Source organism: Poeciliopsis prolifica, unplaced genomic scaffold (genome assembly GCF_027474105.1).
Source record: "Poeciliopsis prolifica strain line A6 unplaced genomic scaffold, Auburn_PproV2 SCAFFOLD029, whole genome shotgun sequence".
In the NCBI taxonomy this organism is placed as follows: domain Eukaryota; kingdom Metazoa; phylum Chordata; class Actinopteri; order Cyprinodontiformes; family Poeciliidae; genus Poeciliopsis; species Poeciliopsis prolifica.
In genome coordinates this window covers 2,419,704-2,431,867 of record NW_026562404.1, presented here as the reverse complement: position 1 = coordinate 2,431,867, position 12,164 = coordinate 2,419,704, and the positions used below count along the sequence as shown (strand labels likewise).

Here is a 12,164-nt window from a genome sequence, read left to right as displayed (position 1 = left end):
CTGGATTTCAGCTCAGAGATACATTATGTCAGCATGGATACACACACATTGTGTTAGGATCATGTGCTAAGTGCACTAGGTGGTTGGCTGAAGGCTGAGAGTTGGGGTATCGGTGACTGCAGAAGATTGACAAACGCTGACTTTTTAAAAGGCCCACCTCAAGTGTCGACAAGTATCCACTTTAGTGTGAAATTTGTGATGTTTAAACAACTGCGGATCAAAATGTTTCGACCGCCGCAGTTACTAAGGAGATTGCAAAACCCCTGTTACGAGAGGCTTCTGAGGACATTCATGGCTATCATTTGTTTACTAATAATTACTTATAATTTTACTGAAAATGTAAGTTCATTATTGTGCATTTATACATCATAACTGAGCAATTTAGTTTTAGTTTTCCTGGGATTTTTTAAAATACATTTATTTGATGAACTTTTTGTCCCTATATGTTGGGTTTCAACTTGTGAAACTTGAATGTTGCATTTTTCCCCCCTGTCACCACGTTTGTTCAAAATTCGGGATTGCTATGAAGTCACTGTTGTGATGCCTTTTTTTTTAACCACCTGGGATTAAATAATCAACTGAATCTACTGCGATGGATTATCATTTCGAATGAATAAATGAATGTAACTGGATTACAATCTGACTATATGACTGGGTTGATTTGAACTGAATTTGGACAAAATAGGATTCCATGTAATCAGATGAATTAGACCGGTTTGTCTTATAAAATGGTTTGATTGCCTTGTCATGATTTGTAATGCTGAAATGTTACACTTCCTTATTCCTGATTAAATGGAACAAATTTACACTAAATTTGTCTAACAGATACAAACAATGAACTCTTTCATTTCAAACAGCAGAGAAACTATTAAAAATTAAAAATAAACTAATTTAAGTCTGTCTTTTCTCTCTTTTCCTGGGACTTTTGCAAAAGGTTACAGCTACAGGGTGGCAAACATAAACTCTTATGCACCTTATAAAAAGTATCATGCATGAACAAGTAATTGCAAAACAAATGAGCCAACCTCACACCCCTCCAAAAACAAAGAAAACCCACATACTATCAGAGCTGCAGCCTATTAAATCATCAACCACCAACGTGCGGCCAGGCTGTGTGTTTTTACTGAGTAAATACTGTTCACAGCAAGACTCCCCCCGTACTGGTTTAAAAGCCTTGTAACTAATATGTCTCGGGTGGGTGCCTGGGTGTGATAGGGGTCGGCCTCTTTCTGCTGGTTAACTAAGTGCTTCGGGGGGAGAAAAAAAAAAAAAGGGGAAAAAGAAGAAAAATATATTTTATGAGCACGGAGAGAAGAAAATAGCAGCAACTCCAGCAGCATCCAAGGATGGCAGCACATCTGGCTAAATGAAGATAAATGCCTTTGGACTATTAGCAGCAAGATAAGATCTTTAACAAGCCTTGTTTAAGAGAGTCTGAAGGCAAATTAATTCACAGTTGTTCCGCTGGCAGACAGTATGTTTTTGTCTAACACATGTATATTTATGATGGAATTAGTTTCATATGGAGTTCCCCAGAGGAGTGTTTTTGAGTAGAAACACTGGTACAGTGCAATTGATTTCGCTCTATTTATGCTCTTTCCCACTGGCACTTCATCTTGTGTAAGCAAGGAGGCGTTTTCTAATCTTCTGTGTAGTATCCACTAATAAAGAGAACGATCAGTGAGTTGAGACAGCAGGGCAAACACAGTTAGCACGCAGATTTGTAATGATAATGGGGTAGAAATGGACTTGGCTATGTAACATCAGAGATGGATCTTCCTCAGGAAAATCTATTTGCAACACTTGTGTGGTGTGCAGAGATGGAGAGATTTGTTCTAGTGCCTGGTAAGAGATGTGTAAAAGATCTTGAAATTAATTCATCTTTCGCAGGAGTAATATGTCCTGTGATGGACTTGGGACTTGTGTCCTGGGTGTTGTCCCATGCCCAATGATTGCTGGAGGTGGTCACAATTGTAGAAACCCCTGTTGCAACCACTTTGCATAGTTTCCTTTTGTCAGTAGAGATCCAGAGTGACTGAAAGAATATGAAAAAACAACCATGATGTGATAGAAAACTCCTTTTTTCCAGGTATGCTGCCTAGTGGTTTTGTTTAAATTTTCTATTGCTCTGCTCTGTTAACTACAATGGTGGCAGCATAAATGGGTCATCATTGTTTCGTTCAGTGACCAGTAGCTGGAAGAAATTGGCCTGGGTGCCACGTAATTTTTATATACCATTGAACAAAAAAGTTAAGGATTATTACCTACAAACAATGATCAACAAAAAAAGTATTTTTTAAAAATTCCCAGTTAAGTCATCTTTAAAAGGGGTTGCATAAAAAATTGTGTTTTCTTTTATTAAAGCTAAATAAAAAAAAACATTGAATAATATGCTCAAAGTTGGATTTTTAAAAAATGTTTTAGGGTGAGAATATGCTGCTTCAGTACAAAATGCTTTCAAGCTTTTCACACATATTTACCAGAAGTGACAAGTATGTTGTTTTTAGCATCTGTACAGCAGCATGCCCTCACAGAATCTTAAGTGAGAAAACAGTTCGGTCTGGAAATGTGCTGCATCAGCCTGTGTTCTCCGGGTGAGCGTATACGCGGACATGAGCCCTTCTGTCTAAACTCACGTCCATAATGACGTCCCCCGCTTTGGGGACAGCGGACCCACACCGCAAGCGAGCGGTTTCAAGCTATGAGAAATGTTTACTTAGCAGTTGAGGAAACAGAAGTCTCCATGTGTTTCGGGTTAAAGGCACATTTCCGCGTTGAGAGGTATAATTGCTAAGCGTGGCGCACTTTAAGCAGCACAGTGGAGCGAAACCCTGAAAGCCACAAACGGTGAATGATAAGTAGCTCCCCAGCTCCAACATGTGTTTCTCATCAAACATCGCGGACCTGAAAACAATTTCCCAATTTCCCTCATGGCCTGAGACAACAGAGGGCCTCGTGCCGACTCACAAGGAAAATTTAAGATCAACACTATGACTATAAAGCAGGGTTTATGATTTGTTTAATGGGTGTTTTGATGGGAAATATACTTTTTATACACTGCTGCTGTCCAACAAGGCACTCATAGTAAATGAAGTGCACTTTTTAATCCAATCTGTGATTTAGGGATGACAAATGAAAAGGAAAGAGAAACACTGTTATTTTCTGCCGGAGGAAACTCATTGTTTAAATTGGACTTTTCTCTGACTGTGGAACTAGCTTCAACAGTTCAGACCGGCATGGGGTCAAATTAGATCATCACCATGTTCTACCAGGCAGAGATACTCAGTACTCAGAATGGCACAAAATGAGCTTTGATGAACGTCGTCCAGGGAAGAGATTCATACTTTTCTTCCTCATTTGTGCCGGAGCAGATGCATCCACATATGTTTTCCTGTGATATCCAGATGCTACAGTTTTACACCCACGTGCTTAACAAGCTGTGGAGATAAAACATTGTCAAAGATTGTCTATTTCAAGGCCATTTTTAGAGGCCCATGGATCATAAAGCGATTTATGAGAGGTGGTAATAAAAATCTAGCAACATTTCATCTCTACACATGTTTTAAAAACAATCACTCAGGTGGATTCACTGAAACACTTAGCATCCTCAGTAGATTTTAGAGAATGGCCTATAAAAATCAAGGCAGCACGGTTAAAGATTATGATTTCATGATGAGATCCACCTTATTTTTTTGTAGCCTCTGTTCTGATGATATACAATATATTAACTCTGTCTATTTTGGGTACTTATGACTCAAACAGTATAAAGGATTTTAGCACAAAGAGGCCCTGAGACAGCTTGTCTCTCTCAGAATCTGCAGTGTTTTGTGTATTGATGAACTGGAGGTTTTGTGAAGTTGTATCATGTTCCTGTTTTTTTAACCAGTTATGAGTGGTCTGATAGATATTGAGTGTATTCAGAAACTGAGTCTGAAAAAAAGTACAATTCAAGATAAAATAGAATCCTTGAAGTGAAGAAAACCTCCAAATCTTAAAAGTTTCAAACATTCAGTTGTTTTCTGAAGCCCAAATATATGAAAAATTGAATCTTTTGAGACATGGGCACAAAACTATATCAAGCCCCCCTTAAAGCTGCAGTAGGTCAATTTTATAAATATTTTTTTGTACTTATTTGTTGAAACTATCACTATGTCACGACAGTATAATATACAAGACAGAAAATCTGAAAAAAAAAAAAAATCTAACTTCTGCCTTCTCCATCTGCAGAAATACACCACTTGGTCAGAAACAACCAGGAGGAAGGCCTTAGCGCTGTCAATCACATTTGTGCACATGCTGCTCATATCCTCTCCCTTGATTTCTGCTATGCTACAGATGGTTCAGCACAACATAGCCCATTATGGATGCCCAAGCTACTTAACATGGCCAATGATGAGGGTGGATAAACACTTTCCTTCTAATGGTAAGTTATTTCTTCGCCATTAAAACACTAAGCCACATCTACCTAGGCATGACTGACAGAGTTAGGACCTTTCTTCTCACTCTGATTGATTGATTTGACCAAGAGCAGTGCATTTCCTCCAATAAAAGCACTGGGAGGAAATAGATGAGCTTACATTTTCACTGATTATTGTACAAGTCATGTTTTACTATCACAACATGATGCCAGTTTGAACATATATGTCTATGTATAACTATATAAATATGTGTTGATAATAGTTAGTTGCTGAAGTTTTAAATGGGTTGCAGTGTAGCATAGAAGCTTACTAATCGTGATGTGTTAAATAAATTATAGGACAACACATTAAAAGGACAGTCTGAGCACTCTTAGTTTCCCAAAGAGCTTCACTGTAGGAAATGTGGATGAGTTTAGTGCAAGTCAACATATGAAAAGGTTGGATTGCTTAAGGCCCACTAAAAACACGTTCTCTCTTTGAAATGTCTCCAGAATGAGACATTTGGTTAAGGAACAGAACAACCCAAAGCTGAAGACTGGAAACACTTTAGTGAGTCAGCATCCAGAAGTTACCATCACTAATTTGGTGGCCATTCAGTTACACTCTGATCCCTGAGTTTGATGTTCTTCCATATGTAACACCATTCGCGTTCTGCAACATGCTCATTTTTTTTCTTTCCGACAAATTTCTCAATTTTGGAAACAGAAATTAATATTAGAGATAATAGCAGCTGGCCTAGAGACATTTTTTATATCAGATTTTATGTGATTTAACTCAACAAACTTTCCGACTGTAAACTCAATGATGCCTTAAATATTTGAGATTCCAAACAAATATGGCCCACTGTACCTCTGCTGCAGATAGTTCTTGAGAGAGTTCCTGGATCTTCTGCTGCTGCTGGACCAGGAGCTCCTGCATATGGAGCAGGGTTTGTTGTAGCTGGGTGACTGTGGAAAAACGAGTAGAATGAGGGTGAAGACATCGAAAAAGAAATGTTATTTTCTTTAACGAGCTGACGAGGCTTAATTTGTGTCACTGATCAAGGCCGATTCCAAGAATTGTAATCACAGCTAATACCCTGTAACTTTAGTTGCATCTTTTTGTTCTGAGGCGTTGGGGTAGAAGGTGGGAAAGGAGGGGCTTCACATAGGATGGAGGTATTAATCTCTAGTGTCTGAACTTAAATTAAATAACAGTCTCTAACCTTCCATTACCCATCCAGACACTGCCTTCTAATGCATCTTGAATCCTCAAACGATCAACAAAGAAAAAAAAAAAAAAACAGGCTTTCATTTTGGAGCAGGCTGCCAGACAAAATGTCCCTCCTAATCCTAATAAATATTGTTCTTTTTCCATTGACTTTGAAGATTGAATTAGTTCAAGTGTTGGTGTTGGACGAAGGTGTATGATTTCAAATAACACCGGGCATTTTTTTGTACGTGTGTGTGTGCACCCCCTGCTTCCAGTCACGCATGTATTACCAAACAATGCATTAAGTTCCCCTGAGCTGATTATATTACAGAAAACCAATAAACATTCATATAAATCATGGGCGTGTAAAGTGTTAAATCAAGCCTAATAGGATTAACATCAACAGATATTGTGGTGGTCCAATGCTGAGGTTGTCAGGCCATGGTTAAAAGCCCGAGCTGTAGTCGGCTGGGCTGGATGTACAGTACCCTCCCCTCTCACTCCAACCTCTGACAAAAAGTCAGAGCCAAGCTTGAGAGCTGCACTTCTTTTAAAAGAGTAAACCGGAAAAAAAATATTTGATCTTTCAGAGAGACTAGTATCTTGTAGTGACACCTGTGTTTAAACTGGTGGAGCTGTATCAATAAAGGCGGGGAGTTGAAATATCTTTTCAGGCATGCAGGAACAGAATACGGGTTTGAGCAGAAAAGTTGTTTTAGATCAGAGACCAAATGTGCAAATAATTAAGAGTTTCTGCCTCACGTCGTGAGCCAGCGCACGACCAACGTTTCTGGAGAAAGCAATAAAAATGAAATACCGGTTATCCCTGCTTAAAAAGGTGTTACTATGACGGGGTGTGTGCTCTAAACCAAGAGAAGACGTATAAGTGTTTGAATTCACCACACCACAGAACGGCTTATCCAGATGTGGGGTTTGCTCTGGCAGCCTGTGAAGCGACGTCGGTGAAGTACCACTGGAATCAGTCTGTACCGAGAAAAGAAAAATTGTTGAGCAATGAGTCGTCTCATTGCTTCTGCGCTCAGTTTGTTGGGGCACTGCTATCGCTCCACTGTGCATTCACATGTGGGAAAACGTATCATTAAATTGCCCGGTGAGACCGCCAAAGCACACACAAAAACCACAAATTTGACCAATAAGGACAGAGTCATTTCCAAGTCCCTGACAAACGTCCTCACAGGCCGAGTCAGCACAAACTGTTATCCGCCCAGGTCTGAAGTGTACAATTTCGCTAAGTTGTCTGAGTTTGTCTAACATCAATTATCCTAATTTGTCTCTTTTGTGATCCAGAAAGCTTTAGTTTGCTAGCGAAATAGATGAGTGAATTAGACCACAGTAGCGTCAGTCTGTTTTTGAGTAAATTGCTGTTTTGCTGTTTAAAAGACTTTAGACTCCAAATCTAAATAGCTCTAAAACAAATAGACAAGTCAAACATGGGACTAAATTATCCTACTCTAAACAGATTACTTAAAAACACAGTTTTAAGTTATGTGAAACATTTTATTATTTTTAAAGAAAGAGGTAATTCAGTCAGTTGTAATGCGATTCAGTGTAAACATTGTTGCAGCTTCAATGTTTGACCTACTCTTGAATGTGTCAAATGACTTCATATGATATGGGTGGTATCTACTTTCACTAACTTTAGTAACTTCTTTGAAAAAATTGAAAAGTTCCTTTACTGCCCCATACTTGTTACTTTTACCTAAGCAATATTTCTACAAACTATCACTACTTTCACTTGACTAAAATTTCTGGATACTGTACTCACTACAAGTAACTTCACGGAATGAAGAACCAACTTGTTTTAACCAAAACTACGTGAGATACAGACACCTACAGTTTGGTTTCAAGTGAGATCTCTTTTTATGCACAAGCTTTGTTGTTTTAAAGTTATGCTCACTGCAAATATGAACATAATGTGCCCAAATACAACAGAAATGGATTTAAACACAAATCATTGTCTAATTGATTATTTGTGATGTACTTTGTTGCGTTGATCTGTTCAACAAACACAAAGAAACCTTGCTCATTACCGTTTTATGTAATTTCTTTAACAATAAAATGACCACTTCAATCAAACAGTTCACAGTCCAACTCTTCGCTTGTCTCATGAAAAAAATCTGGCTTCTTTTTGCTCAGGTACTCGTCAAAAAATGCACAAGTTCTTCCTCTGTGATATCGCCAATTTGAAGCCAAGAATATTAATAAAGTCAGAGACTTTGGCCAGGCATGAATCAGAAGGAGACGGTCGCTGCGGTGTGTGAGTGCACATGTGCACGTGAGAGAATGTGAGTGCAGCTGCTGCGAAGAGGCTGCGCATTGTGTATTCAGTAAATTATTCAGTAAATACCTCGCTATAATGTACACTACATATGTCCAGGCCTGTCTCTGTCTTTAATGGCCAGCTGGTCACCAATATGGCTCCCACCAACAAAGAGTGCCCAAACACCCTCGCAATTCCATTACAGCCTAGCTGTGCTGAAGGAGCCCCAAGATCCATTCATTAATTGTCCGTGTGAAGTTGTAGGCAAATCATAATGGGAGTCAAGGCCCTTCACTCTTAGCTGGGGCTGGTGAGAAAGACTAATGTGGTCCCCATTCAAAAGGATACATCACCTCATTGCGCCTGGCACTAGAGAAATACATGAACTTTAACAAAAGGGGGGTTCAAGCAATTGGCAGCAGCGAAGCAGTCGGTCGCTATTACTCAGTGCAGCGAAGAGAGAGAAAGCAAGAGGGAGAGGAAGACAAAGGGGAAGCAGGGGGGAGAAAACTCTCAGTGTAATTGCAACCCCTCTCCCCAACTGTTAACTACAACAGTCATTAACTACGATAGCAGCTTGGCTACTGCAGTCATAGCAAATTAGTTCTACATGCTGGCTGAAGAAAAGACCAATGTTTTTTTGTTTTTTTTTCCGTCTTTTCATAGGAGTCTCACTTTCTCGCTGGCAAAACATGAGAGCAATCCATTCCCTGTAATCCTGCCCTCGCTGACAAACTGAGCAGGGCGTTCCATGCTGGCAAATCTCCAAAAAACGATAAGTAGTAGCAAGAATGGGCAGTGAAATAGCCAGGGGAAATGTGTTTGCATAGTTGGGAGAAAATGGCCATAAAACAGCACATATTTGTTAATCAGATTCAGGGAGACACACCTTGCATGCCATCTCACACAATTCCTGCCCCTCCGCCTTCCTAGCGCAGCCAGGAAACAATAGAACGGGTGTGACCGAATAAAACGATAACAGCCATATTTTCAACTGTGGTTATTTTTCTCCCTTTTTCACATGAGCTGGAAACGCAAATTCTACATTTATTTTCATCTGAAGTTCAAGGGAATGTCCACCACATGTCTAAACAAATATCTGTTGGAAGTTTGTGGAAGTTTCCCACACGAGGGTACAAAGATAACATACAAAACACTGGTTGCTATGGAAATTTAAATATGGTTATCCATCTAAGGATTATTACTGACAAATTATGACTGTATGTCTCCTATCTCAACATTTCTCTGTGTGCTATACTGAGTCTGTTAGCACTTTACAAACATTTAAACTATCCACTAAGTCTTCACATTTTGTTCCTTGACCATTTTGGCATTATTTTTGGGTTGGTCTTCATTGTTCACTTCTGTCAGGTGTTCAAATGGACTTTCTTTATATTTCTTAAGGAAAGCCACTTCTGTTCCAGATCACCTTTTTTAGTACGACAACACTTTATTTGTGTTTCACTCTGCACAATATACTGATTTTTTTATTTTTATTTTTAGGTTTGGGCATATAATTTATGAAAAAGATGCCAAAGTCAAAAGAGAAACCTTGAGAAAGTCTGAACAGCTAATTGTTCAAGATCACTTTACAATAACCTCTTCTAGGTCCTTGAAGGCAAAACATAAAAAGAAAAATCAGCTGAGGTTTAAAACATTTGCACTGTAATGTATCTCAGCTAATGTATCCTGAGGCTTCATCTCCCCACACTGGCTATAAATCTTGAACAATAAACTGACAACGAGGAAAACCCGAATGCTTCAATTTACTGAGAGTCCTGTCCATCACCTACACATTCAAATGCATATGTGGGATCATAAAGAACCATCCATTCATTGAAAGTCACCGAACAGCATGACTAGTCAGCTATTTTGCTGAAAACAAAATACCCAATGATCTTCTTTCCCCCACTTTTTCTTAATGTAACAAAAATAAAAACATGGCTACATGTCTACATGTGCACAGTTTATTTATCTTTCATTTCCTTTACAATTTATGAATTTACTCTTAATGCCTGTACACTCTGAGTGTGTAAAACTGAATTTAAATTATTTTTCACACAGTTTGCATACAGCCTTGGTAAATAAAGCTTATTCTAATACTTGTAAATATGCAACAGGGGTCAGTAGCCATTGCCAGCAGTCGCTGGGAGAGAAGCAAAGCACATCCTAGACAGTTTGCCAGTTTATGACATGCAGCATTACATTCTTTTCCCAAATCTCATTATCTAAGAAATAAATGACTAAAATCGAGTCAACTTTATTGATCCCAAAAGGAAAATAGGCTCGGTTGACCGACTCTTTCTTGCTAGATCAGACTGACCAGGCTTTCCAAACCTTAACATCTTGTTGAGTAATCTGTCATATTAAATTTCATTGTTCTGAGGATATGTTTTATGGCCTATGTCGAGGTAAACCAAAGTTTTAAAAAATATTACAGTTTTAAAACCACTAAAATTGTCTGCCAGACTGCCCTTATAGTCTAATGTTCTTTAATGGGATATCAGAGAAAATGTGGGAGATTTTTCCAGCTGCATTGAGCTCCAAGTAGTTAGGGCTGCCACTTATACTGCTGCTGAGCCGGATGAAAGAGGGATTCAGACTTTTATTTTACCTAAGGAAAAATAATCTGGCTATTTGAATATCTTCCTGTACCGCCCAAAAACCACTGACATTTGTGAGTTTTGAGCTAGCAGATCTGTCTGTACTTTGCTCGACCAGCAAAAGACAAATAGACTAAGCACTCAACAAAAGAACCACTTGTGTTCTACTAGTTTCACCAGATTATTCCATGTTTTATCTTTATGTCTATGTATCAAAATTAAAATGTGCAAAAGGTAGTCTTAAATGTAACATTATTGTTTTTTAACAGTGAACATTTAAATATTTCAGAAAAACAAAATAAAAGTAATTACGAAACACACATTAGGAAAAAACACCTTTGTGTAAGTGGAGTGAAAGTGTGGTATTTTTATTTAACATTAACATCGAGCCATGCCTATTTTAGCGTCATTTAGTCAAAATCCTGAGCTTGAATGCAATGTTAAAAAGCCATGGTTTGATGAAGTTTCGATTGTGTGACTAGGCATGCGTACTTTGTTCTGTCAATATACTGTTTCAAACATTAAACAAACTATTTCCCCTCACAACGGAGTAACAAGGAAGGCGATTCTAGCGCTGTCACAGCACTGAACTTTTAAGCGTGCTTTGACTATCTTCAAAGGTTTTGCATAAATGAAACACGATATTGCCATGGCAATTGAAACACAAAAACAGCCATCGCCTGCCTGAGACAGTTTTGCTCCTAACTTGCCTAAATGAACCGGGGACCGGTATGAATCATGTGAAAACACACTTCAGCTTAACACTACCGCTAACAAGACCTAAGTTTCTCAGAGTGCATCTCTCATTTACGCCTCCCTGGATTTTTAATTATACTGACAAAGAGCTGGAAAAGCAGTTCTCTCCCCTCATCTCTCTCCCCCCCCGTCTGACAGCCAGGTTGAGATTCCTCACCTGTCCAACACGGGAGCCGCACCTGTCACCGTGCACTTAATCACACTGGGGCCAGTGCTGAGCCCAGATACCACACAGTGCCGAGCTGCGCACACAAATCCCGGAAAAAAAAAAAAAAATAGAAAAAAGCAAACACACACACACATACAAAATTAAAATGAACTTTCAGCCCACCTACAGGGGAGAGGGTGGCTGACAATGACGGCGACGGAAGGTTCGGATGGGGGGTGAGGTTGTTGCAAAGATGGGGTGGCGGGTGTGTGTTGAATGAAGGGGGGGTGGGTGGAGGGGTTGAGAAAAGTTGTCATTTCCCAACTCCTCATTAATATTCCGAGGTTAAGAGCTTTTCAGCGAAACGTAATTAATTGAGCCCGAGCCTGACAGTAAACAAGCAATTTCAAATTAAAGCGAAATGACAGCGGCGTCATTTGTTAAAAACGTGAGGGGCCCCCCGATTTTGGCGACAGATAAATGAGGGAAAATGTTAAGGAGGGAGAAAGTGATGAAGATATTAATCTTCACCTGTCTGTGTCAGCGTGCCACTCATTGCTGCAATGTTGCTTTCCATCCTCTGCAGATGCTTCTTGTCCTCTCGGCTCCCCATAATGAGGGGAAGGATGTATTTCTGCAATTAAAAGCATGGCACAAGATTACACTTCTCTCTGGTGGAAAGCAGAAGAAAGATGAGGAAAAAGACAAGGCCACCTCCATATGCTAGGTCAAAGAAGGCTTTCCTGATTGGATACAAGGCCGATTGT

General features: G+C 39.3%; 1 protein-coding gene across 3 annotated transcripts in view; it reads right to left on the bottom strand.

Moving 5' to 3' along the window:
* pex14 (peroxisomal biogenesis factor 14) overlaps positions 1-12,164 on the bottom strand; it is a 61,769-nt gene that overhangs the window by 9,339 nt on the left and 40,266 nt on the right. For all 3 annotated transcript variants that reach the window (XM_055049651.1, XM_055049653.1, XM_055049652.1), the window contains 2 exons: positions 11,929-12,031; positions 5,268-5,365 (listed from right to left, as the gene is read on the bottom strand). In XM_055049651.1, coding sequence (XP_054905626.1) covers positions 5,268-5,365; positions 11,929-12,031 — 201 coding nt within the window. The remainder of the gene's footprint in view (positions 1-5,267; positions 5,366-11,928; positions 12,032-12,164) is intronic.